General features: G+C 38.4%; 1 protein-coding gene across 7 annotated transcripts in view; it reads right to left on the reverse strand.

Annotated features, from left to right (window-relative positions):
• The window catches only part of LOC108702278 (collagen alpha-3(VI) chain), a 94,485-nt gene that overhangs the window by 56,622 nt on the left and 11,138 nt on the right, over positions 1–26,725 (reverse strand). For all 7 annotated transcript variants that reach the window (XM_041578645.1, XM_041578643.1, XM_041578649.1 and 4 more), the window contains exon 2: positions 1,058–1,176. In XM_041578645.1, coding sequence (XP_041434579.1) covers positions 1,058–1,139 — 82 coding nt within the window. In that variant the 5' untranslated portion in view covers positions 1,140–1,176. The remainder of the gene's footprint in view (positions 1–1,057; positions 1,177–26,725) is intronic.

Below are 26,725 nucleotides of genomic sequence, written 5' to 3' on the forward strand. Positions count from 1 at the left end.
AGTACAGATAAATGCAGATGCAATGCAGGAACTGCACCTTGATGGGCTACAGATGTTGGTGAGATGCAGTGAGTTGTCACTACAAAGCTACTGATTGGCATTTCTGTCTTGAATTATGTGTGCCAGTCTATTTACCATACAAGTAATTCAGGGAATCGGTGGCCTTAATCTAACACCTCAATTTGCATCTATGAAGCTCAGTAACCCAAAAGTCTGTTGAACATTTCCCCTATAAAATGAAGAGCCTCAAAAAATACAAGTCTAGTCTAAATTGTTCCAATAGTTTCTCAGTATATTGTTTGTAGCAATTATTTTCTGGGTGGTCACTGGATTGAGGAAATTGAATCATCACTGTTTTGAAAAATCTACATTTATACCTTTCTAAGTGACACCACTAGAACAAGCTTAAGACACAGTGAATACACATGAAACATGCATCTGATACAGCTACCAAGCACTGCATGTGTAAGCCTGCAAGCTGCAAGACACACAGTCATAACTGAGTGCACAAAGCAGGTGTACCCTTAAGCCCTGAACTTATTTACTGAAACCCAAAGTTTTTTAAACTTATGAATTATATAATGTCCATGGCATTTATAGACAGAAGAGGCATCATGGAATTACAAACTCATTAAGTCAGGCTAATATTTGTTCTATCCTCATAGCTTGATATTAGATGATGTCCTACTATCTAGGGAAGGTGCAATGGAAACAAATATTTGAACAAGGTTTTGCCCACTGCTGTGAGAAAAAAAATTGAATGGCACACTCCAGATCTCTGAAAAAGTACAAATGACAGGCATGGGATGCTGCTACCGGCCTATGTGGAAAATTGACTAGCAATTTTGAGAAGTTATCAAAACCCATAGTGATACAATAACAAACACCATAATGCATATGGCACCAGCCAGCTCCTAAAGAAGAAAGACTAACTGTACCTTCAAGACAAGAACGTTTCTTTCTTTTTTCTATCACATAATTTGGTTGAGAACTTCAATTATTTAACAACTTTTACCACTTTTCTCCCCCTACCTTCTGGCTATGGTTTGACACTTACCATCCTGTGCATCTACCTGGTGAATCCCTGAGAGCATGAGGCAGAACACAGCTACCACCAACAGGACACCACGTTCCCTCATCTTGCCAAGTATGGTAAATTAGCACCAGATGCTTGAACTGAAATGAAAAGAGATTTAATTGCATTTCTGCTCTACCCTAAGGAACTCTATGAAGACTACAGAACATTTCTCTCAAAAAGCATGGATCCATGAATGAGACCTGTCCATATTAATGGGAAAATCAGTGGCAATGAAACCAAACTTATAAATGGGTATATGTTTGTGTATTTCTGGGTAAGCTTCAAGCATGTAGTTTATTAAAGCCAATTAAGGCATGCCCATCTAACCCCCCCAGGTGTGTTTGCTTCCCATTTAAGAATTTCAAGATTCCTTGGGAAGACAAAAAAAAAGTACAATGGCTCAGTCATGGTCAAATCTGATTTAGCAGCACCTTTACGTATGTTATAAGAAACCTTGCAATAAGAACACAATAACAGATCCACCTCCTACCCAACAGATTAACCACCTACACCAACCAGATAAAGGCAACACCATTTTAATATTTCTGTTAGCCATTATCATAGTTACAGTATTTCTTAAGGGATTTTGCTAATATCTTACACCTGGTATAAACTCATGCACAGCTATAAAAAGGCATGCAGCACCTGGAAATTATTAGGAACACATTTTGGAGGGCTTGAGAATTTTAATATTCGTAAGCCTGTATTTAGGGTCAGAAAATGTATTGTCATTAAGACAAAAGACAGAGAAAAAGAAACCATATTTATTGGACATATTCCAAAATGCATCAGAGAGAACAAAAGCATACTGAATGTCATAGCTATTATATTGAAATTAATTATCAAGTACTTCCTTCTCCAGTTCTAATTAATGCAAATTAGAGTACAGATTTACATACAATGATCAGCAATATCAAACAGCTGAGAGAATAATGTCAAGTAATCATTATATTGTTCAGTTTAGTCCTTACAAAAGAACAAAAGCCAACATTGATCTAGCACCCACTTTTCATTAGAGAAGGACAGAAGAGGATGTAAATATGGCATGATATGTATATGTGATGGAATACACAAGGGTTCTTGGGGGAGGAAAGGTTGATACTTATGGCCTGTCTTCTGATGTGTTACTTCTACCTTGGCCCTATGGAGAAATTAGGGTAATGTAACAAAGGTGCAAAATTATTTGCTACTAGTTAAGTCACCTATACCAATCGATCAGCAGGAATTAGCCAGCTGTTTAAATGCAGTATTGGTTGGTATAGGTCACTGTACCTGAGCAAATGTAGTGCCTTTCATATCAGTCTATGTCTTTCATATCAGTTATGGGCTCTATTATCTGGAAACCCATTAATCAGAGAACTCCAAATACAGCACTGCCATTTTCCAGTAGAGTCCTATTAAAATAAGCAATTCAACAATATTACAGAATTTCCTTTTTTCCATAAAAATAAGGCAATAAGTTGTTCTTTATGGTAATTAAGCTGCATAAATCCATATTGGTGGTTAAACAATCCTATTTTTAATGCTTAAATGTTTTAGTAGCTTTAAGGCGTGTTGTTTCTTGTTCCTAGAACCCTTATCCTTCGGTTTGAAGCATTCAACAGTATAGATCCCAAGCCTCTATCATGTTCTAATATGTAAGTCATTACATAGCAATAACAATATAAACTGTGGGGTGTATTGCTAGGGATGAGCAAACTTTTTCACTCATTTGGTGGCAAAATGCATAGTCTTGTACATGGCAAAAATATGCTTAAATCAATTCTAGAATTTCACCATTTCTACTGCCCCCAGTAAATAAAAAACCCAATATGTTTGGCCAAAAAACAAAACAAAAACCCACAGACATCATTCTTATCCACCCCTTGTCTTCCACATCAACCAATGAGATGGAAGCCCTCCTCCATCTATCTAATGGGCTGTCCGGGCTGCATGTTTTAATGAAACCAAACGAATGTGTATACTTCCAGGAAAATATGCACAAGGGATCAGCGTCCTAAGGGACTGACATTTTTTAATTAATTGTATATTTAAAGCAATTAATTTGTTACTATGTTTTAAAGAAACAGTTTAGCACAGTCAAAAGGAGCTTCTCTAAATAGCAGTTATGCATCCTGAGTCCCTGAGATTTTTTTTTATAATGGTGCCTGGAGAGCTCTAGTTCATCCATTGTTTCCCTGATGCACATTTGTATTCTATCCTCTCTTCTTTTCTTGAGTACACATGGACACAATCTCAACCAGATGCTGAGTCACAGATACAGGCATTAAATACTGCTGAACCACTAATTAACAAGAGTTTGACAATTAGCAACTAGTGGTTTAAACAAAAATACAGAGCTTTCTGTTAATTATACTGATTTAGACTGTGTGACCTCTTCCCAAAAACCAAAATGGAATGTAACTTTTCTATAACTAAAATATATTATGCTTATTTGCAGGTCACTGAGCTAGAAGCAGATGTTGGGAACTCTAGTTCTACAATAATTTGAAAAACAAAGGCAAATAATCAACATTTAATGTATTTATGTAAAAGCAAAGTTCAACTGTTGGCCCCAATGTTCTATTTAATGGATCATGAAATGTTGCTTTTTCAAGTGGGGCAGGGAGAAAGGCACAAACCCCCACAAAAAAAAGTATATCTGATCTTGTGTTCTAATCCACGTCTTACTACCAGTGTCTGTGCCAGTAAGTGACATTACCTCAGTGTATATCTAGACAGCACAAACCCTTCACACTTCTGTCTGTGAGGCCATTAGAGATCTTTTCCATATAGATGTCTAATTATAGAACTTCCATTACTGAGTATGGAAAATACAATTATGTACATTACTGTTATTTTAATAGCAAATGACAAGTGAAACTGAATTCTCCTAATTATGATGCTTAAAACACCATAATCCAATGTTTCCTGTTGAATTGTGCTTAGGACAGGGCAATACCTATGCTGTCATTGTATAATAGTAACACTTTTGGCAAGCTATGGGCAACTTAAAGGAGAACTAAACCCCTTCCTCCCTCCCCACCCTGTGTATTAGACAGAAAAGTGCCCCTAAAAAAAACCTGAGCCTAAAATGCAGAGTAGCGCATTCTATTCTGGTCTCTTTGACAACACTAAACCTGGGGGAGCATGCGTAGTTGGGCCAAGTCAGGAAGCAACTTCAACTGTGCGTGCTCCAGCAAGCTTAGTGACGGCAAAGAGACCGAAAAAAATGTGAATGACCAGGATGGCGCCGGAGAACTCTGATATACAGTGTGGGGTGGTGTGAGGGGCGATGGAAGGTAGTTAAGGGGGGCTGTTTTTACTAAGGGGGTTAGTTCTCCTTTAAGGAGCTGTACATGCTGAAGCTGTGTCTGGAGTATGCTATCATCTGCCATTTTTAACTGATCACCCTCCCACAAACCTGTGATGTCAGATTGTTGGTGTTATGGTTGGTAAATCCAACTTAGAAGGCTATCTTGGAATATAGAGGTATGGGATCCGTTAACCCGAACATTCTGAATAACAACCCCCATACCTGTGTGTGTGTAAAGAAAGTTTCCAATATAGTTAGTTAGCCAAAAATGTAATATATAAAGGCTGAAATGACTGGATGTGTAACATAATAGCCAGAACACTACTTCCTGCTTTGCAGCTCTCTTGGTTTCCACTAATTGGTTACCAGGCAGGAACCAATAGTGTTCTGTTCTGTTATGTTAGACATCCAGTCTCTCCAGTCTTTATACATTACATTTTTTGGCTAACTAACTATATTAGAAAAAAATATTTTATTTTTCACAGCCATTTTTTATTTTTACACTGAACCGTTCCTTTAAAGGGATACTGTCATGGGAAATAAAAATTTTTTTCAAAATGAATCAGTTAATAGTGTTGCTCCAGTAGAATTCTGCACTGCAATCCATTTCTCAAAAGAGCAAACAGATTTTTTTATATTCAATTTTGAAATCTGACATGGGGCTAGACATATTGTCAATTTCCCACTTGCCCCAAGTCATGTGACTTGTGCTCTGATAAACTTCAATCACTCTTTACTGCTGTACTGCAAGTTGGAGTGATATCACCCCCCTCCCTTCCCCCCCCCAGCAGCCAAACAAAAGAACAATGGGAAGGTAACCAGATAACAGCTCCCTAACACAAGATAACAGCTGCCTGGTAGATCTAAGAAAAACACTCAATAGTAAAAACCCATGTCTCACTGAGACACATTCAGTTACCTTGAGAAGGAAAAGCAGCAGCCTGCCAGAAAGCATTTCTCTCCTAAAGTGGAGGCACAAGTCACATGACCAGGGGCAGCTGGGAAATTGACAAAATGTCTAGCCCCATGTCAGATTTCAAAATTGAATATAAAAAAATTTGTTTGCTCTTTTGAGAAATGGACTTCAGTGCAGAAGTCTGCTGGAGCAGCACTATTAACAGATGCGTTTTGAAAAAAACATGTTTTCTGATGACAGGATCCTTTTAAGTGGCTTAAAGCTTTTTGCAACAGTGTTGTTCCATTTAGGAACTATGAAGTTCATTGTAGCAGAGAACAACAGGCAAGAAACATACACACATACAGTATACTAATTATCTAAAATGTATTAACCCATCAGTTGGAGGTTCTTTATGAGCAGACTATGCATGCAATGTCAACTGAAGAGATCAGCTGATTCCCATGAACATGCATGATAAAACTGCACATTTTATTTTATTAACCTTTATTAAATCCAGGACTTTGCCTGTATTTTTCCTCCTTTGCTCTGTTGCTCAATGCAGAAGATGGTTATGACATATGCAGAGCAGATGAGCAGATCTAAAGGGAAGTCAAATTCAAAGTAGGGCACAACTTAAAATGGGCCAGCTGTTCCCCGGCACAGCTGATTCATTGCACATGTGTCTCTTGGTCTAAGCGGTGGGTGGGACCAGTTCTTCACCAGGGGCGGAAAGGACGGCTGCTGTTCTTACACAGCTGCATTCTATTTCCGCCACCCTGTGATCTGCACTCTCCCAACTCTCAACATTGGGCACATGTTCTATTTGTGATGCCAGAAAAGTCATGCATTTTAACCTCTTGTGAGATGGGACCTGTTATCCAAAATGTTTGGGACCTGGGGCTTTCTGGATAATGGATCTTTACATTATTTGGATCTTCCTAGTTGAAGTCTACTAGAAAATTATGTAAACATTAAATAAACCCAATAGGCTGCTTCCAATAAGGATGAAATATATCTTAGTTTGGTTTAAGAACAAGGTACTGTTTTATTCTTAATGAAAAAAGGAAATAATTTTCGAAAATTTTGGTTATTTGGATAAAGTTGCATCTATGGGAGATAGTGTTCCCGTAATTCTAAGCTTTCCAGATAACGGATCACATGGGAACAAGTAGCATTAACTGCCAACAAGCCTTTCCACTGCCATTTCCACTACTAATTATATATTGCAATATACAGACCTATTTAAGTACAGTTGAGACTACAGTTTATTTTTTGTGCTGAAGGCACTATAAAATTAAATTATTGCTTTGTTATAAGGTCAGTTTGCCCCATATAATAACCAATTATCAGTTAGCTTATGATTGTCATGTGTAGTCTTGTATAGTAATAACAATAAACATCTCACTGGTTGTCATGGGTTACTGGACTAGTCAAACATATCCTATTTATTAAATTACAAAGATGTGACAATGAAGTTGTAGCAGGGGTCTGAACTAAAGTTTTCCTATCCAATGACTTCACCAGTGAGTCATACATTCCCTCTCTGTTTTATACATGTCCCCCAGAGACATATAATTAGCCTAAACAAGGTTTCTAAATCATTAAAGCAAAGTTTCATCAACCACTGCCTAAACCATGGGGCAGATTTATTAAGGGTCGAATACTAAATTCGAATTTGAATTTTCAAATGTTTTTTGGTGTCAAAATTCACACATTTGAAACTTAATCCCCCAATTCCAATGTAAATTTAAATGTGAAATTTATCACATCTTGACTAAGAAAAAGTTCTAATTCGAATATTTGCCCCCTAAAACCTGTCGAGTTCATTTACAAGTCAATAGCAGAGTTGAAACATTTGAATATGTTAATTGCCTTCCTGACATTCTAGGTTTTTTCAGAGGAAAAACTCGATTCAAATTTTCGGGTCAGGACTATTTGATCGAATACTAAATGTTCGAATTTGTTCTTAAATAGCCTCCCATTCAAGCTGTGTGTATATATATATTTAGATTTATTATTGTAAAAACATGTGCTTAATATGTTGCATGCGTTTTTAGTAATCTTAGTTGAATGGCAAATTTAGATGTATTTACACAGTGTTTATTGTAATATTCTTGTTTTTTTTGCCTCAGTGTTAACAAAGCAGATGTTTCTATAGTACTGTAGTTCTCTGGTCACTTAAATCATTTGTCCCTTGAAAACAAAGTCAGCTATATTTGCAAACCTCTCCTACATTTTCTAAATAGACCACCCAGGCCCAGTGTGTGGAACAGAGGCGTGGGAACAGATTTGTGTACAAGAAGAGACAGAAGGATATTTACAGAACATGGATATTTTACAAAAACCATATTTGCTGTCCCACTAAATGACATCTAGCAGCTGCACTTCCAGTTCTTCCTGGCCCAGCTGTAAATCACAATGGATGTACAACATGCTCCCAGGTATAGCCGCAGTGGCCAATAACTGAAGGTGCAGTACAGGCTGCCCTACGTCATTATATATATGATCATGGCAAACACTGGTATGATTTAACATTAGACTATTAAGCATCTGACCATACAGGCAAAAGCAGAGTATTACACATTTTACACTATATGAACACAAAACATTATTAGCTTTCTTTAAAATGGTTTTCCATGTACTCTTTCTATGGTTATTGTGCCAGTGATAGTACGCTCACACATCATTGTTCATAGATGCCAAACCAACAAAAGATGTTAAAACTGGCAAACAAATTCACTGTTCATCATGGAAGAATGCCATCTGTTTTAAATGCTTTTTGAACTTGTAGATCCAAAAACATTATATCGAACAAATCTGTCCATGTGCCACCTCAACCTCACCAACATAAGATAAGTAAATGGCAGCAGTACTTAACAAAAGTAACAGCAACTCACGTTTTTATTGTCTATTAACCAGAATATTTAGCACAGAGTTTGAAACCAAAGCACAGGAGATGTTTACATAAAGAATTGTTACTACAGAGAGGTAATATTCCTTTTTTACTATGACTAAAGATAAATAAGTTAGGGACCACCATGTGGGGTTTTACCTTGACGTGGTATGGTGGCTTATCAATATTATGATCATAACTTTGTAACAAAAAAACCCTGTTTCAAAATTATATGCACTTGCATATTTACTTGAATTACTTAGACAGGGCTTTATACTTTTTGAAATTGGCCTCAGGTGTGCATCCACAACCCCCCCATAGTTATTAACCAGAACAGCCTGGTTCTAGACCCACTTAGGGCAGTTATCATACATATATATATATATATATATATATATATATATATATATATATATACACACTGTATATATATATATATATATATATATATATATATATATATATATAGTCAATCATCATATATATATACACTGTATATATATATATATATATATATATATATAGTCAATCATCATATATATATATATGATAAGTCTATCATCATCATCATTTATTTATATAGCGCCGACAAGATACGCAGTGCTTTACCTTGGTTATAACAAACAGGGAATCAATGGTGGATAACAAACAAGGGTTACAGATTACAATAGGATTAGAGGGCCCTACAAATTAGAGTTTACAAACTAAAGGTTAGGGTACCATTGAAGACATTAGGATTTTAGAAATAATTAATGATTTTTGATACAGCAATGATTGATTAATTAAGGTACATTGAATAAGCTTTTTTAAACAGGTGGGTCTTTAAGGAGCGCTTGAAAGTTTGGAAAGAAGGAGAAAGTCTGACAGCTTGTGGCAGAAAGTTCCAGAGAAAAGCAGAAGCCCGAGAGAAGTCTTGTAGACGAGAATGGGCAGAAGTGATGAGATGAGAAGCGAGGCGAAGATAAGAAGCAGAGCAAAGGTTGCATGAAAGAGTGTATTTGGATATCAGAGATAAAATATAGGGAGGGGCTTCATTATTAAGGGCCTTGAATATGAGTGTTAGTAATTTGAATTTGATTCTAGAAGAGATTGGGAGCCAGTGAAGGGACATGCATATGGGAGCAGCTGATGTTGAGCGGTGAGATAGATGAATGAGTCTAGCAGCCACATTTAGAACAGATTTGGAGTTGTGAAAGGTGACTTGTTGGAATACCTGCGAGGAGTAGGTTGCAGTAATCAAGGCGGGAGATGATAAGAGATTGAATCAGTGTTTTATTCTCTATTTGGGCAATGTTGTACATATATATATATATATATATATATATATATATAATCCAGAAGTTCTTAACGCACACCGTAATGCATGATTCTTTCTGAGTTGATACCTGGGTGCTATCTTCAAGGGCAAAATTATCCAAATAACGAAAGAAAAAAGATGCACACCAGGGTTTGTGTACAAAAGATTAAAAATCCATATTTATTAGATTACATTAAAAAATTCGGCCAACGTTTCGGTCTGCTCCTAAGACCTTTATCAAGACCATATTTTTAGTACATCCACCATGTTTAAATAGCTAAAAACATGTGACTCACCCAATTGTGCACACCCCCGCAATCATGTGACCATAAAGAGTCCAACACCAGATAGGAAACAGGTATATGTGATTACTGCAAAGTATAAAAAACTTTTGTTACTTAAAAGTTAATACAAAGTAAAACAAAACATACAGACTGATCAATGTGGAAACTATTGTCAGAGCTTAATGGCAACTATGTAGCTTATAAATCATATTTAACGCTGATTTAGAAAGCATAGGAAAGAACAATATTCATTCAATCCTGTAGGGGCAACAGTGTTTAGTTTGCGGATCCAAAAGGTTTCACGCTGCAATAGCAATCTAGATCTGTCTCCACCTCGCTTCAGGGGTGGGATATGATCGATGGCAATAAATCTAAATGTGGGCAATCTATGACCTTTTTCTAAAAAATGTTTCGCCACAGGTTTGGTAGTATGGCCATCCCTGAAGGCTGTACTGATGGCAGAGCGATGCCCGTCCATCCTTAGCCGCAATGTTTGGTCTGTTTTGCCTACGTAGGATAGCCCGCAGGGACACGTGATCAAATATATCACGTGAGTGGTGGTACATGAAATGTGATGTCTGATATTTAATCGTTTGCCAGTTTGGGGATGAAAAAATGATGTGCCCGGGCTCATATATCTACAGGATGTACAGTTTGGACATCTAAAACAACCGGGTTTCAGTGTACTCAACCAACCCCCTGGTTTTTTTGAATAGCACATTGTCGGATCACTCTTGACCAACAAGTCTCTTAGGTTTGTACCCCGTTTGTAAGACAACATTGGGGGTCCTGTTACCACTTGTCTTAAAGATTTATCAGCCTCAATGATTTTCCACTGATCACGTAAAAATTACTGGCCACATCGGCACATGTGTTATAAGTGGTAGTAAAGGTAAGTCTAGGTTCCTTTTGTGGTGGCACACCTACATCCGCTATCCTTTGTCTGGCGGTGGAAAGGGCCTGGTGTAGCAACCTATCCGGATAACCACGCTCACTAAAGCGGAGCCACATCTCCCCAAGTTGACATTCAGCAATATGTTTATCAGAATTGTTTCTCAGTACCCTACAAAATTGAGAAATCGGAAGGGATTTTTCATTGGGGGTGGATGACAACTCTCATAATGAAGGAGTGTATTTTTGTCCGTCGGTTTTCTGAAAAGAGTAAAATCCAATTTATTGTTATACAGTTTCAATTCAATATCCAAAAATTGAATTGTATTGGGGTGTATTGTATAAGTGAATCTTACCGGACTATCCAATGCATTAAGCTCATTAACCATCTCAATGAATTCATCATGGGACCCACGCCAGATGATTAACATATCATCGATGTAGCGTTTAAAGAGAAACATCTTTTCGGCAAATCGTGGAACTATATGGCATTGCTCATAGTGGTGCATGAACAAATTAGCATATGCAGGCGCCATGGCCGCCCCCATCGCTGTCCCAGATGTTTGTAAATAAAAATTATTTTCGAATCGGAAATAATTTAGGGTTAATGACAATTCAAGTAGTTCTAATACAAAAGGAATAGGTGGACCAATGTATACTGTCGACTCCGAAAGAGCTTGTTCAATAGCAGCTAAACCTGCCATATGGGGAATGATGGTATACAGGCTTACCACATCCATAGTTGCCAACAGGTATGGCACATCCTGTGTAAAAGATACATTTTTAATACAATCCAAAAGGTGAGGTGTATCACGTAAGTATGTAGGGGTAGCACAGACAACCGGTTGTAATAAACTATCCAAATAGATCCCTATTGGATGTATTAGCGAATCGCGGCCAGAGACTATCGGGCGGCCAGGGGGCGAGGATAAGCTCTTATGTACCTTGGGTAGCGTGTATAGCACTGGGCATTTAGGGAAATTTTGTTTCAGAAAATCCCCTGATTTGCCAAAAAGATGTTTCTCTTTAAACGCTACATCGATGATATGTTAATCATCTGGCGTGGGTCCCATGATGAATTCATTGAGATGGTTAATGAGCTTAATGCATTGGATAGTCCGGTAAGATTCACTTATACAATACACCCCAATACAATTCAATTTTTGGATATTGAATTGAAACTGTATAACAATAAATTGGATTTTACTCTTTTCAGAAAACCGACGGACAAAAATACACTCCTTCATTATGAGAGTTGTCATCCACCCCCAATGAAAAAATCCCTTCCGATTTCTCAATTTTGTAGGGTACTGAGAAACAATTCTGATAAACATATTGCTGAATGTCAACTTGGGGAGATGTGGCTCCGCTTTAGTGAGCGTGGTTATCCGGATAGGTTGCTACACCAGGCCCTTTCCACCGCCAGACAAAGGATAGCGGATGTAGGTGTGCCACCACAAAAGGAACCTAGACTTACCTTTACTACCACTTATAACACATGTGCCGATGTGGCCAGTAATTTTTTACGTGATCAGTGGAAAATCATTGAGGCTGATAAATCTTTAAGACAAGTGGTAACAGGACCCCCAATGTTGTCTTACAAACGGGGTACAAACCTAAGAGACTTGTTGGTCAAGAGTGATCCGACAATGTGCTATTCAAAAAAACCAGGGGGTTGGTTGAGTACACTGAAACCCGGTTGTTTTAGATGTCCAAACTGTACATCCTGTAGATATATGAGCCCGGGCACATCATTTTTTCATCCCCAAACTGGCAAACGATTAAATATCAGACATCACATTTCATGTACCACCACTCACGTGATATATTTGATCACGTGTCCCTGCGGGCTATCCTACGTAGGCAAAACAGACCAAACATTGCGGCTAAGGATGGACGGGCATCGCTCTGCCATCAGTACAGCCTTCAGGGATGGCCATACTACCAAACCTGTGGCGAAACATTTTTTAGAAAAAGGTCATTGATTGCCCACATTTAGATTTATTGCCATCGATCATATCCCACCCCTGAAGCGAGGTGGAGACAGATCTAGATTGCTATTGCAGCGTGAAACCTTTTGGATCCGCAAACTAAACACTGTTGCCCTACAGGATTGAATGAATATTGTTCTTTCCTATGCTTTCTAAATCAGCGTTAAATATGATTTATAAGCTACATAGTTGCCATTAAGCTCTGACAATAGTTTCCACATTGATCAGTCTGTATGTTTTGTTTTACTTTGTATTAACTTTTAAGTAACAAAAGTTTTTTATACTTTGCAGTAATCACATATACCTGTTTCCTATCTGGTGTTGGACTCTTTATGGTCACATGATTGCGGGGGTGTGCACAATTGGGTGAGTCACATGTTTTTAGCTATTTAAACATGGTGGATGTACTAAAAATATGGTCTTGATAAAGGTCTTAGGAGCAGACCGAAACGTTGGCCGAATTTTTTAATGTAATCTAATAAATATGGATTTTTAATCTTTTGTACACAAACCCTGGTGTGCATCTTTTTTCTTTCGTTATTTATATATATATATATATATATATATATATATATATATATATATATATATATAAGGTTGTTTCACAGGGTTTTTTCCCCAAAACTCCCTCAGCCAGCCTCTCACAGGCTTCCAGGTTTACTTGGCTGAGAGCTCCCTTCCCCCAGGGTCTGACTCTTCAGTAACAGCCAACACAACACCCACCCTCTTGTATTCTTCCCGTATGCTGTGTCTTAAGCTGATCATAGACGCAAAGATCCGATCGTACGAAACATTGTATGATCGGACTTTCCCAACTCCCGACCTGCCACTAACTATTCAGATCAAATAATGTACAAAAGAACAGATCAGCCGATGTTCTGCCCTGACAGCAATCGTACGAAAGTTATATCCGACCAAAGCTAGTGACAGTCTCCCTCGGAAAATCACACGATCGGCAATACATAGTTACATTGTTAAATTGGGTTAAAAAAAAGACAAAGTCCATCAAGTTCAACCCCTCCAAATGAAAACCCAGCATCCATACATACACCCCTCCCTACTTTTACATAAATTCTATATACCCATATCTATACTAACTATAGAGTTTAGTATCACGATAGCCTTTGATATTATGTCTGTCCAAAAAATCATCCAAGCCATTCTTAAAGGCATTAACTGAATCAGCCATCACAACATCACCCGGCAGTGCATTCCACAACCTCACTGTCCTGACTGTGAAGAATCACCTACGTTGCTTCAAATGCAAGTTCTTTTCTTCTAGTCTAAAGGGGTGGCCTCTGGTACGGTGATCCACTTTATGGGTAAAAAGGTCCCCTGATATTTGTCTATAATGTCCTCTAATGTACTTGTAAAGTGTAATCATGTCCCCTCGCAAGCGCCTTTTTTCCAGAGAAAACAACCGCAACCTTGACAGTCTACCCTCATAATTTAAATCTTCCATCCCTCTAACCATGCAGAATACACACAGAGATATTATCGACAGCCGACAGAACTCTTTTAACCTGTCCGATCGACCGATCTCCGCCGGACGGAAAATGTCGAGACTCTCCACACACGGTCCGAAAATCGTATGAATCCTTGTTTCCTACAATCAGATCTTCGTCTATGGCAAGCTTTAAAGAGCATCCTGGGAGATATGTACATTCCCTACACATAAGTAACTAGGACCTGTGGGTTCAATGAAGTGTTAACTCTTCAGCTTTACACAAAGACTGGGCTGATATTAATGTTAACATTTGGGTTTCATCTGAACCAAACACATCCTTTTCTAGTCATGTCCAGATTCACTTGGAAAAAGTGTGTGGATTATCACACAGCAACATACTGTTTACTTAAGGCAATGGCAGGTTTATATTATACTGAAATTTACCGCACATGCCTTTGATGACTGAAGCTGGGTTCCCTGCCATTAATTCCCAGTATGCTATAAAAGAGCCAGGAGAATCATTGGGAGAAAAGCAACGACAAACAATCTGACACACAGATACAAATAAATACCATAGCCTGAGCCTTGTTTGTCACTGCAGGATTTATTAACAGCATGTTTACATCAATCTCCCCAAGATGTCTTGAATAATTGGGATATGAAGTGCAGTGGTAATTAGTATCATTGCCGCACATAAATCACACAATCTTTATCAATACTATATAGAGAATGAGTGTCTAATTATACCTGGAACAGAAATATAAAAAGAAGATTTTATATATATATATATATATATATATATATATATATATATATATATATATATATATATATATATATATATATATGTATAAATATATATTTGTGCAGAAAAATACACTGTAGAACATTGTATAAGTTATAAGTATACCTTACTTAAATATTACACTTAATATTCATTTAAAGGGATATTATTAGGGATGAGTACAGTACAGATTTGCAATAAAATTCATGTAAAGATTCAAACAGAATCGCTATGGGATGTAATTTCATCCAAAGACAATTCTGAACCAATTATGTGGGCAGGCCGTCTGATGTATTCAGTACAGAAAGATGCTATGGTTCCAACTCTAGCTGATGGGAAATTACAACCTTCAGTGTCTCCTACCAACTTAGTTTACTGGGGAACATCATAAATTATACTTTCATGGCAGTTATATTGCTACAAGCTGATTATCGTTAGCAGATCTGATGTTCTTATGAACAAATAAACCTTTCCCTAAGGGCCCGCAGAGTTAATTTTCCTGCTGGATTTGGCTTGTTAAAATATTGCAATAAAAGTTACATTTTTGGAAGCTGGGGGGATTAGTGAATCATTACAGACATTTGTCTAAGAATAATCATAGGCTTGCTTAATAATCCCTGCTCACACACACTGTGCCTCCCCAGCTGAGTGAGTAAGTCATACTCTACTAGTGTAACTGCTCCATCTCTGGGTGATGACTTTAAACATGGTGACATAAAAAAGGGGCAAATCATGTCAGACAATTGTCTTTTGGAAATATAGGCTATTATGTTTCAAGCAAGAACCACATTGCATTTTGATTGGGGAAGGCAATTTGGGGTCTTTCCACTTCCCAGGGCTGTTAAGTCACTGAAGACAACAAATACTATTTATCAGCAGTTGAAGGTAACCATTGTACTTGATTTGCAGGTTCCGACTTAGCTGTTTATATAGTTTCGGCATACAATATCAAAAGATTGCTTATTGTACAGAGTTCATTGTGGAACAATGGGAAACTGGAGGTCACCATGTCCAACAGCACAATCTTTTTAAGTCCACCCAAGAAAACAAAATTAAAATGATGTATTAGCAATCCTCAGAACACTTGGAACACCTGAACCAACAAAAAACCATTGGATATACCAATATTGTCACACATCTGTGGGCAGATTTATCAAGGGTCGGATTTCGAATTTGAAAAACTTCAAAATTTGAATTCAAAAAGACCAACCGAAATTAAGTTTATTTTGGTCGAATAGGTCAGTTTTTTTTGGTCGAATAGGTCAGTTTTCGACCGAATAGGTCTGTATCGTACCTTAAGGTGGGCAATATCGGGCGATATATCGGGCTGATCCAAGCATGGGCCCCTGGTATGTTGGCAGCTTTTATCGATACGTGTATGGCCAGCTTTAGGGGGAGAAACTGCAGATCTGCTTCCTTCCGCTCCACCACCACTGTGCAAATGTGCTCTGTGAAAGGAAGCAGATCTGCATTTTCTCCTGTGGTGTATCTAAAAAAGAAATCTTGTGCCATGGCCTGAAATTGCATCTAGGGCATTGATGCATTCTGGACCTCCTGCAGAATTTGAAATCTGTATGTAACTTGCATGTCTGAATGAAGCACATGTCAGGGGATGGGGGGGCATCGACGTGCCTCCTCCAGCCCACCCTTAATGATTACAGCACTTTCATACTGAACCCAGGTATTGCTATATTCATCATGAGTACACTTTCATGACAGGGAAAGGTGCAAGGTTTGGAAAACTGAGCTGTTTTTGTCTATTTTTGTACTTTTTACCTTGCCCTTCCATTAATAAATAATCTCTTAGATATTTAGCATAAAAACTGTAATGTTCTACTGTAATGTTCTCCAAGTATTCAACAAAAGCCTAGTTCTATGTTCTAATATAAACTATGGAATAGTAATCAAAAACTTAAAGAACCACCCGTGGGACATTCATTTTTGAACAGAAATGCAGTGTGCAAAGTGATATTTTGGACACAAATCATCATGTTTTTTAACCATGATAGCCATGATTCCAGCTTAATTGCGGACATGCTCCAAGTTGCACCCATTTAAAGTTGCATACAGTATGTCCAGTGTATTGTATGGGTTGCATCACTTTCAGAACACACATATAAAGCAGTGACTGCATACAAATTACTGGGTGTAAGTCTGCTGAGCACCCACATGGGTGGGTTTTAAATGACCCATAATGTAAATTCACCAATTTGAAGGCCACAGGGTCAACATTCAAGTTATGGCACAAAGCAAACTCCCACTTCTGTGCAATGAAGCAAGTCTTACCTTCAGCTGTTCCCCATTTGCACAGTTTGTTAAGTAGTTGAATTCATTTTTATTTGCCTTTTGATAAATAAGACCCATTTTGTCACTGGTTATTGCTGGTTAGGTCCCATAATAGCAGTAGAGTTGAGAAGAGTGAATTCAAGACTAAATTACAACAATAAATACAAGCTGATTCTTGGGTTGCCACTTTCTTTGGGAAAAAATTTAACTTCCTAACTCATCTTTCTTCCCCATGAACATAATTGGCATTAAGTACCATTTTGCCAACCAGAGCAGTTGAATACCAGCATGATTAAATTAAAATAAGGTTGCTTTGTACAGTATGTGTTGATGTGATCTTTCACTCCATTAGACCAAGAGTAAGATGAGCTAGCATGTCTTGCACTAAGTCGCCTCTCATATCTCATATTGACCTTACTGCATAACAACAATCCTTTTCCATTCAGAAGTGCAAAATATCTTCTTGGCCCAGGCCACAGATTTCCCTCACAGATGCTAACAACAATTTAAAGCCAAGACCTGAAAAGAGATGCATTCGACTTGAGAAGACATAGAGCTCTAATGCTTGTAAATGTAGGCTGCTTCTTTCCATTACAAGTCTGGCACCATTTTTCAAAGCATCATTACCGCATGCCATTCAATTTAAAATACAATAAGTACAGGCCATTGGAAAAGCTACTAAAAATACATTTGTTTCCTATTGTCTTCTCCTCCATAAACCTAGCCAAATCCTCATAACGTTCATGGAATCTAAAATCTTCTAAAATGGCTCCAAATTGCATTACTTTTTATAAAGAAGCACTATTCAGGGTTCCACAGTATCCTACACAAGGGCAAGTTTCAGGACAGCTTACTGTAGAGCATGTTTGAAACTAAGATCTCTAAAACTAGAATATCTATTAGCAATTCCAAATTGTCCATCAATGCATTCCACTTAATGGACAGTTGCAAATAGGACATAGCTGCAGGGGTGGTTTTTCCATTGGTTGCCAACAGGACTATGCTACTTCATGTAACTTTTCAGCATCCACATCCATCAGAAGACAGAGGACAGGTAGAAATGGTCACATTTGGGAATGGTCTTCTAGGCTAGTGGGCTTTGCTACCTCAGATTTCCATCTAGCCCAGATCTCCTCTGCATAGTTGCCAGGGACACACAAAGCACTTGGCTTGTGCAAACTGAATCACTAGCAGCCAGCTGCTCATATAACTATCTTGCAGGGGGAGACAGAAGCAGCTACAACTTTGCAGCCAATGGTTCCAGGTTTCTTTGAAGCTAAAAATCTGAATTGTGGTACACTAACAAGTGCCTCAAAGGGTTATTTATGGGCACAATTGCAAAAAAAAAAATGGATGCAAGTGTTGCACTCTTACACGTAAAGTACTTGCTTCAGGTGCCAGTGTGTCTGCCCAGTCACAAGTGTGACTACTGATGCAGGGAAACCCTGGAGTCAAAACCACCACTGTGGACTGTACTTACTTAGTAGAAGTGTATACATGCGTTTTTTTCACTCCAATCAACAGTAATTACACCCTCTGTAAATGTTGAAAACTATTGCATCCAATTCGAGGAAATCTGAAAGTGCTCTTATACATGTTTAATGTGCTGGATGCAATAGTGCAGATCACAAGTTTGTGAGCCTACTGATACAAGAGGATCTGGGACCTGCTAGTATCTTCAAGCTGTAGGGTTCCTTTAATAAGCACTGCAAACCTGCACCAAACCAATCTTGTGTAAATATAATTATAAGAGCAATGAAAATGATGGATAGACAGACAGACAGACGGGCGGACAGACAGACAGACAGATAGATAGATGGATAGATGATAGATAGATAGATAGATAGATAATGATAGATAATGATAGATAGATAGATGATGATATATTATAGATAGATGATAGATAAAAGAGTACCAGATAGCCACACCAATCTGCTCTATCTCTATATTCTGCCAGAATAAGTATTAGGTGAAAAAGCTAAGACTTTTCTCAGGTCACTTTACATAACAATCAATGGGCATTGGCCATAGATCCAGCAAAGAAATGCAGAAACAAAATTCTCTTAGTTTCTGATGATATAAGATACACCTTGCACCTCATAACACATAAGTTTTCCAGCAATAGGATGTTAATGGGCTGTGCTGTGCACACGAATGTTGCAAGAATAGCAGACACAGCTCTTTGACATTGGTTTATTATATAAAATACTGTTAACATACAAAATCTATGGTACTGACAGTCAGTTACTGGATGTATAGCAGGTATACAGGTAATTATGCCATCAAGGCGACTGTAATTAATCAATAATAACAATTGCTTTAAATAGCCTCGGCTTTGCTGCTGACATTTTAGACATTTAGTATAATTTAGTATATATGCCCTCTAGTGGGTTAAATTGGTTCTACAGTTTCTCTAAAATTGAAAGACAAGTGACAGATCTCCTGTACAGTAATTGCTTCAGGTGCCCAGTCTGTTCTCATGAATCACTCACAGGTGTGCCTACTGGTGCAGGGAAACCCTGGAGTCAATCCAAATAGAACAATAGAAGGTATAGGACACTCTGGAACCAACATGCAGATTGTACCAAACAGTGTTTTTTATAAAAAGTAAAAACTTTTCTTTAGACCATCATTTCAAGCTTTACGCGTTTTGTGTCCATCTGACACTAAGGGGCAGATTTACAAAGCTCGAGTGAAGGATTCGAATTAAAAAAACTTCGAATTTCGAAGTGTTTTTTTGGCTACTTCGACCATCGAATGGGCTACTTCGACCTTCGACTACTACTTCGACTTCGAATCGAAGGATTCGAACTAAAAATCGTTCGACTATTCGACCATTCGATAATCGAAGTACTGTCTCTTTAAGAAAAACTTCGACCCCCTACTTCGGCAGCTAAAAGCTACCGAAGTCAATGTTAGCCTATGGGGAAGGTCCCCATAGGCTTGCCAGCGTTTTTTTGATCGAAGGATAGTCCTTCGATCGTTGTATTAAAATCCTTCGAATCGTTCGATTCAAAGGATTTAATCGTTCGATCGAACGAATAATCCTTCGATCGTTCGATCGTAGGATTAGCGCTAAATCGTTCGACTTCGATATTCGAAGTCGAACGATTTTAGTTCCTAGTCGAATATCGAGGGTTAATTAACCCTCGATATTCGACCCTAAGTAAATCTGCCCCTAAATCATAAGCTTAAACAGGTTCAGTACAATACCAGTATTTAAGAAGCCAAGTACCAATCAGAACAAAGAGGGAGGGGCAATCAATAGTCCCAATCAAAGGATTGTACAGGGACCAATCACATTCATGAAAAACATAAATTGTAACTTGCTGTAAAACAAAGACTAACAAAACAATACCAAGAAAGATAGTAATCAAAAATAGTCCAAATGTCAGAATAAAGAAATAGTTGAATCATATCATAAAGTAAATGTCAAATTCGTATAGGATGTATGAATAAAAAAGCAATTACAATCTTATGTTAAGCAATTGCAATCTGACAGTTTCATCTTTCATGATGTCAGACATGCAGGGAATGAATCACATAGTCAACGCGACAAAGCAAGTTAAAATTCAAATTGCATAAGTTGATACAACGAAAGTAGATACAAGAGCTTAGTATAATCCATAAGTGGAGAAGAGGTTATTCAGCTTAGTGGCAGTAACAGGATACATCAAACTTTGAGTTACCCTGGAGTCAGCACCACCACTGCTCAATCGTTTCTGATGATATAAGATACACCTGGCATTTAATTATGCCATCAATGGGGCTATAATTAATATGATACACCTTGCAGTTATGCCATCAATGGAATTGTAATTAATCAATCATAACATTTGCTTTAAATAGTTTCTTGGCTTTGCTGCTGAAGGAGGGACATTTTAAACATTTAGTAGAATGCTGCCCTCTGGTGGATTAAATTGGTTCTACAATTTCTCTAGAATTGAAAGACAAGTGACACCTGAGGGGTCAGGCAGAAGTGCAACAACATTAAGGGGATCTCTTTGCACTCTGCACCTTGCAAAAATGCTGCAGACCCTTAATCTTCCCTAACAACACATCAAGCTTAGGTCATATTTATCAAGGGGTGTGACCAGAGTTTGCCACAGTTCACAGTTTCACTTAGTATATCTCTATATATACAGTGTAACCTGCAAAGGGCAGGGCCCTCTTTATTAGCTGTAATCTGTATGTTTGATATATACACCCTGCTAGGGGGACAGAGCTGCAGAATATGTTAATCATTTATAAATATGTGGTAATAATATAATACACTGCCCGTGTGATGTTCCTAATGGTGTGACATCAATTTACTGATGCGGTCCTCCCAGAGGAGACATCTGGCCAAGCCCAAAACAAATATATCAATGACTAGGTTCAAGATACCTCAATGCAGTGTCCCTTCTAAAACGTGTTCTGTCCATTATTAGTAAGTCATTTATTGGCACTGTTCAAAAAACCTTTGTGGTCTAATATTTGGTCAGGGCTCCCCCGACCCATTACAGGAGAAGGAAAGCTACCAACGCAGTTCATTGCCAATAGATTAGCCACAATAGTGCAAGTTATAACACTATATTTATTCTGTAGAATGCTTTACCATACCTGTGCAAACAGCTCTAGAAACTATCTCTGTTTGTTTAGGAATAGCAGCTGCCATATTAGCTTAGTGTGACTTCCAGCCTGAGCCTCCCTGCTCACTCATAGCTCTGGGCTCAGATTGGAGGAGAGAGGGGGAGAGTTAGAGAGGAGCAAACTGAGCATGCTCAAGCCCTAGTCCTGGAGGTTTAAGCTGAAGACAGGAAGTCTGATACAGAAGCCCATGTATACACAATAGAAGGAAAGAAATGCTGTGTTTCTTTTGACAGAGGACTCAGAGCAGCATTACTTTGAGGGTTTACTGGTGTATTTATATAGACCTTTCTGATAAAGTTTACTTTGTTTTAACATTTCCTTCTCCTTTAACAGCATGACAGATAAATAAATGGAAATCTAAGAGACAAAATAAGTGTTCATCTAAGCTCACCTCAGGTTGGACTAAAGAATATGCAGGAGAGCAAATAAGCATTCTTCCAAATCTCACCCTGTTTGGCCTGCTGGTTCCACCCTCCCCTCAGCTGCTTTCAGTTCCCATAGTTTGCGATGCTCTGCTTTACATCAATGGTACTTACTATACACTGGCTGATTTGTCTGATTCAATTATAGTCAATGGAAACTGTGCTCTAATGGAACACATATTGTAATAGTCCATCATACCTATGTATAATATGAAACAGCGCATGGAAATTCAAGTTCATTACCACAAGATTCCCTGAAAAAATCATAGTTAATGAAAACCCCCATAAATTATTTTTATGATTCATATATTTGTTGGAGTAACTAGTGGCTCTTTCATATATATATATATATATATATATATATATATATATATATATATATATATATATATATATATATATATATATATATATATATATATATATTACAGTATATATATTATATATATACAGTATATATATTATATATATATTACAGTACAAATATATTTATTTAACAGAGCAGATTCAGACCTGACTCCAGCCCAAAAGTTCTAACAGTTCGCATCAACAATTTATATAAAGTAGTGCATGCTATTTGGAGATGTGGGGGTTTCTGGGAAATGCCAGTATTTTTCTGTTCCTGAAAACTATCCATTTAAGGAAAGTTACTTCTGCGTCTCTCAGTTTAGACGTAACTGCTGGCGCATCCAAAAGCCACACGGGGAGAGGCATCAAGCACCATAGATAATTTAACCCCTCAGATATAGGAACAGAAAGGGTATCATGTACTGCAAGTCTAAAACTGATGGTACACTGTGCACTCCTCAGTGTCATAAGCCTTAGTATAAGCAAGCATAGTATGTTTTGTACAGTATATAACATATCCAAAAGAGACAGAACTTTACTGGAGACTTTTTTTTTATACTTTTTGAAATGCTGATATTTGAAAAGAAGACAGAGTTGAATACTGAAGGCTATAGTTCAACAGATTCAGTGCCACAGTAAAATATTGCTTTAGGAAATCCAGGCACTTCTACTATAACCCAGCTACAGTCATAGGATTTTATGCTAATGCCTAGCTACCACAGATAAATCAGACTATTAGTGGTGTAGCTATCAAGGGTGCATGAGATACATTGTGCAACAACTGTGCTGCCCTTATACACAAGAAATATTTCAGACTGGAGCTCCCTCCTTCCTGCAATTTTTGAGCCTTAAACATCTCCAAATCTAGCCTTGGCATGTTACAGAGATCACAGTCTGTGGCCCCTCTTGCAAATACACCCACAAGGGCACATCTGGATAACTGCTGCTTGCTCTATTCTTCTACAAGTAACAAGAACTGAAAAATCCTACTTCAACTCAACCAATATGCGTTTTAAGTCATTACTCAGTAATAGATTGTGCTCAGCAGTCAGTATACACAGATCTAGGGATCAGAATAACTTTTACAAAGACATGGAGATTTTAATGGACTGAGAAACTCTGTACAATAAATTGTTAACCATGCCCACAGCTCTGAGTTTCCAGCTTGTTTTGCTTAGAGATGTGGTAAAGAATATATTAATTTTCTTCATCCCACAAAATTCCATTTAGTCAGCCCTGTAATTACTATTCAGGATTGTAGGAGGTCTAGCCAATCTGACCTTCCTTCGTTTGCCATTTCCCACTACTTGGGCTGTGACCTTATAATAAATACATGTCCCCTGGAGCTCTCTCACCTGCCCTGACCTGTGAGTGTGTATGGGTCATGCTCTATCAGGACAAACCTAAAGACTGTGCTTCAGGGCACATTCAGCTGCTATTACATTACTCTTGAGTGAACAGAAAGTCTAGCACAAACTAAAAGCACTTCCAATGCATTTATTCCTTCTATTGATGTAGTTGCAGGAAGCAATACGTATGTTTCCATGAATTAATTCCATAAGGTAGTACAATGGCATTCATATTAAGGATGCCTCCTAGACAAATCCTACAAAACATATCTCAGCTACAATATATACTTAATTTTCATAGCTATGAACATTATTAGTTCCATACAAGCTCATTTCAGACCCAGTCCACATATTGGTTGGTGCCATTAGGCGCAAATAGTCAAGGAACCAATCATAGAGCATATCGAGATGCGACTATGGTCCATACTCACAAAGGCCTTACTACATAAACATTAAGCCCTTTGCTACCCACCACTGTTTTCTAGTGTTCAAGAGGTGCTAATGATTTACACCCATGAATACAAGGGAAACCTGTAATTAAGGGAGTTTGACCTGCCAGTAATTCCAGGTTTCCCTTAGCACCTTGTGCCTATAGCCGAACTGTTGTGGCAAGTGAATTGAACAGTAAAGCCATTATTTACTTAGCGTGTATCAGTGTGAACGTGACACTATCCCTTCTAAGAAAAACATTTGCAGTAAATTGCAGGTTGTTTGCCAAAATGACCAGTAATTTGCATTCATATTGGTGCACACACAATTTAGCAGGAGCCTGCAATGATGCTGGAGAAAACGTTGAATGGCAATTTTGAACACATTACAATTTGTATCTGGATTTTGCACTGTGTTTGTAAATGAGCCTTGCAGTGTGATGCACTTTGTAGACCAACAAACACACAAATTAGGATCAGTGAACCATCTGGCTTTGCATCCATGGGGAATAGGGCAAACACCTTTGCCAGCTGGCAATACATGTCTAGATTTGATGCAATAATTTAGCAGATCTCAACTATACTGCCTGACCATTTTGGCATGTATGGCCCTCAGAAGTGGGAGACCACCAGCAAAAAAAGTCTTCTGGGGGCCCCTGAGTGCACAGGGTCTACTGAGGGCTATCTCTATCATGCCCCATGGGTGACAAAGTTTAAGTTATGGGAGGGGCTAGGGGGGAGGACTACTATACAGCAGACCCCACAGTTCCACCTCCCCCCCCCCCCCGTGATCATGAAGGTCTGCTATATTGTAAGGACGCCGCTGGCCACCTGGGCTGAGGTGTTGACAGATAATCTATCTGATGGTACTATGTCTGTCAGGATTGTAAATATCATCTACCGATGCACATTTTGAGTTAGGATATTGTGTATAAAAGTGAGAGAAGCCCTAGTTCCTTTTTGCTTCCTGACAGCTCTGACACCTGGATACCTTGCAGTCTGCCCATGTGTGGCTACCTCAAGAATGTGTCCGAAATATATTAGGCCACTTACCCTAAGGCTTTATCTAAAGAAGTGCATTCTTTCACTGGGTTTAGTTACCAATGCATAGTCCTAAACATTGTGTGGTATGTCCCCTATGGACAATGTCAGCTGAAACTTTCACTCATATATGTTAGTGTGATATGTCCCTTATCAACTTTTGGCTTTTTTGAGTCCTGGAGGGATTGTACGAGTCTGCCAGTCAAATTACATCATTGCCTCCAAGCTGCCAAACACATTTTAAAAATGGCTTACTTCCCCATGTAGCCCTGGCCTAAATTTGGTCATACAATGCAGATCAAGTTGTATGCCATTTAACTACAGAAGACCCAACTGAACAGCTCTATCACACTTACAATGAATGTGTGACCTCTTTCACTTCATAATTTACAATGAAAGCCAATCCAATTGCATCCATAACCACAACATTTAACTTCTCAGTATGACTATTAAATGCACTGCTGCTTCTGTACAGGAGTTATTATGGGATGACAGTATCCCTTTAACTCACAAGCAGGCAGCCTTTCCAGTAAAGTGACAGACAAAATGACCCAACAGCAGAAGCAGCAGCTATACACTGGCTCAAGTACTGGCTCAAGTACTGCAGCATTTGTATGCCAAGTGCAGCTGCTGTGCTTTCTGTAAAACAGATTTGCTCTGATTTGACCTGGCTGCTCGTGCTGGATCCATCCCACATCTGGACAGCTATTTCAGTGCAGCAGCAGCTCAGGTATACTAATCAAATTTAGCACAGTAGTACTGTAGACGCAAACTCCTCAGCACTCCCAAATACCCAACAGGCTCTGCTGTCATGCAGATAGACAAGTATTTTATCATCTAGCCAACACAAACCACATTTCACACCATTCATTTTGTGATATGTTTAAGGGTGCAATTATCACCTTCCTATTTAGACCCCCATCATCTTTGCAGATGCGCAGACCCCTGTCTTCCTCTTCTAGCTGTACTGACTTCTTTTTTCATTTGTTTCACTAATACTTATTTAGTTCACCCCTAACTGCCTGGCATCTGCACCATTCCCTGCTTCCTCTCCCCCTGCTAATTTCTCCAGCACCACATATTCCTCTGACAACTTCATTTGTACCTTTCCTGATTGTACCCTAGTTCCTCCCCAAGCTGCATGCCATCCCTTGCCTGTCTGCACTATTCCTTCTCCCCTGGGTGCACTCACTCCTACTTACTTCACTGACAACTGCCCTTGTCTACATAATCTGCAGACTTTATCACCATGTTGTGAGAATTTATATCTCCATGCAATTTAGCCTCTGATTTCTGCTATGTGCGCCAAAAAATTATTGCACACGCAGCTTTTAAAAACTGTGTGCTCAAGTCAGAATAAA

Source organism: Xenopus laevis, chromosome 9_10S (assembly GCF_017654675.1).
Source record: "Xenopus laevis strain J_2021 chromosome 9_10S, Xenopus_laevis_v10.1, whole genome shotgun sequence".
Classification (NCBI taxonomy): Eukaryota; Metazoa; Chordata; class Amphibia; order Anura; family Pipidae; genus Xenopus; species Xenopus laevis.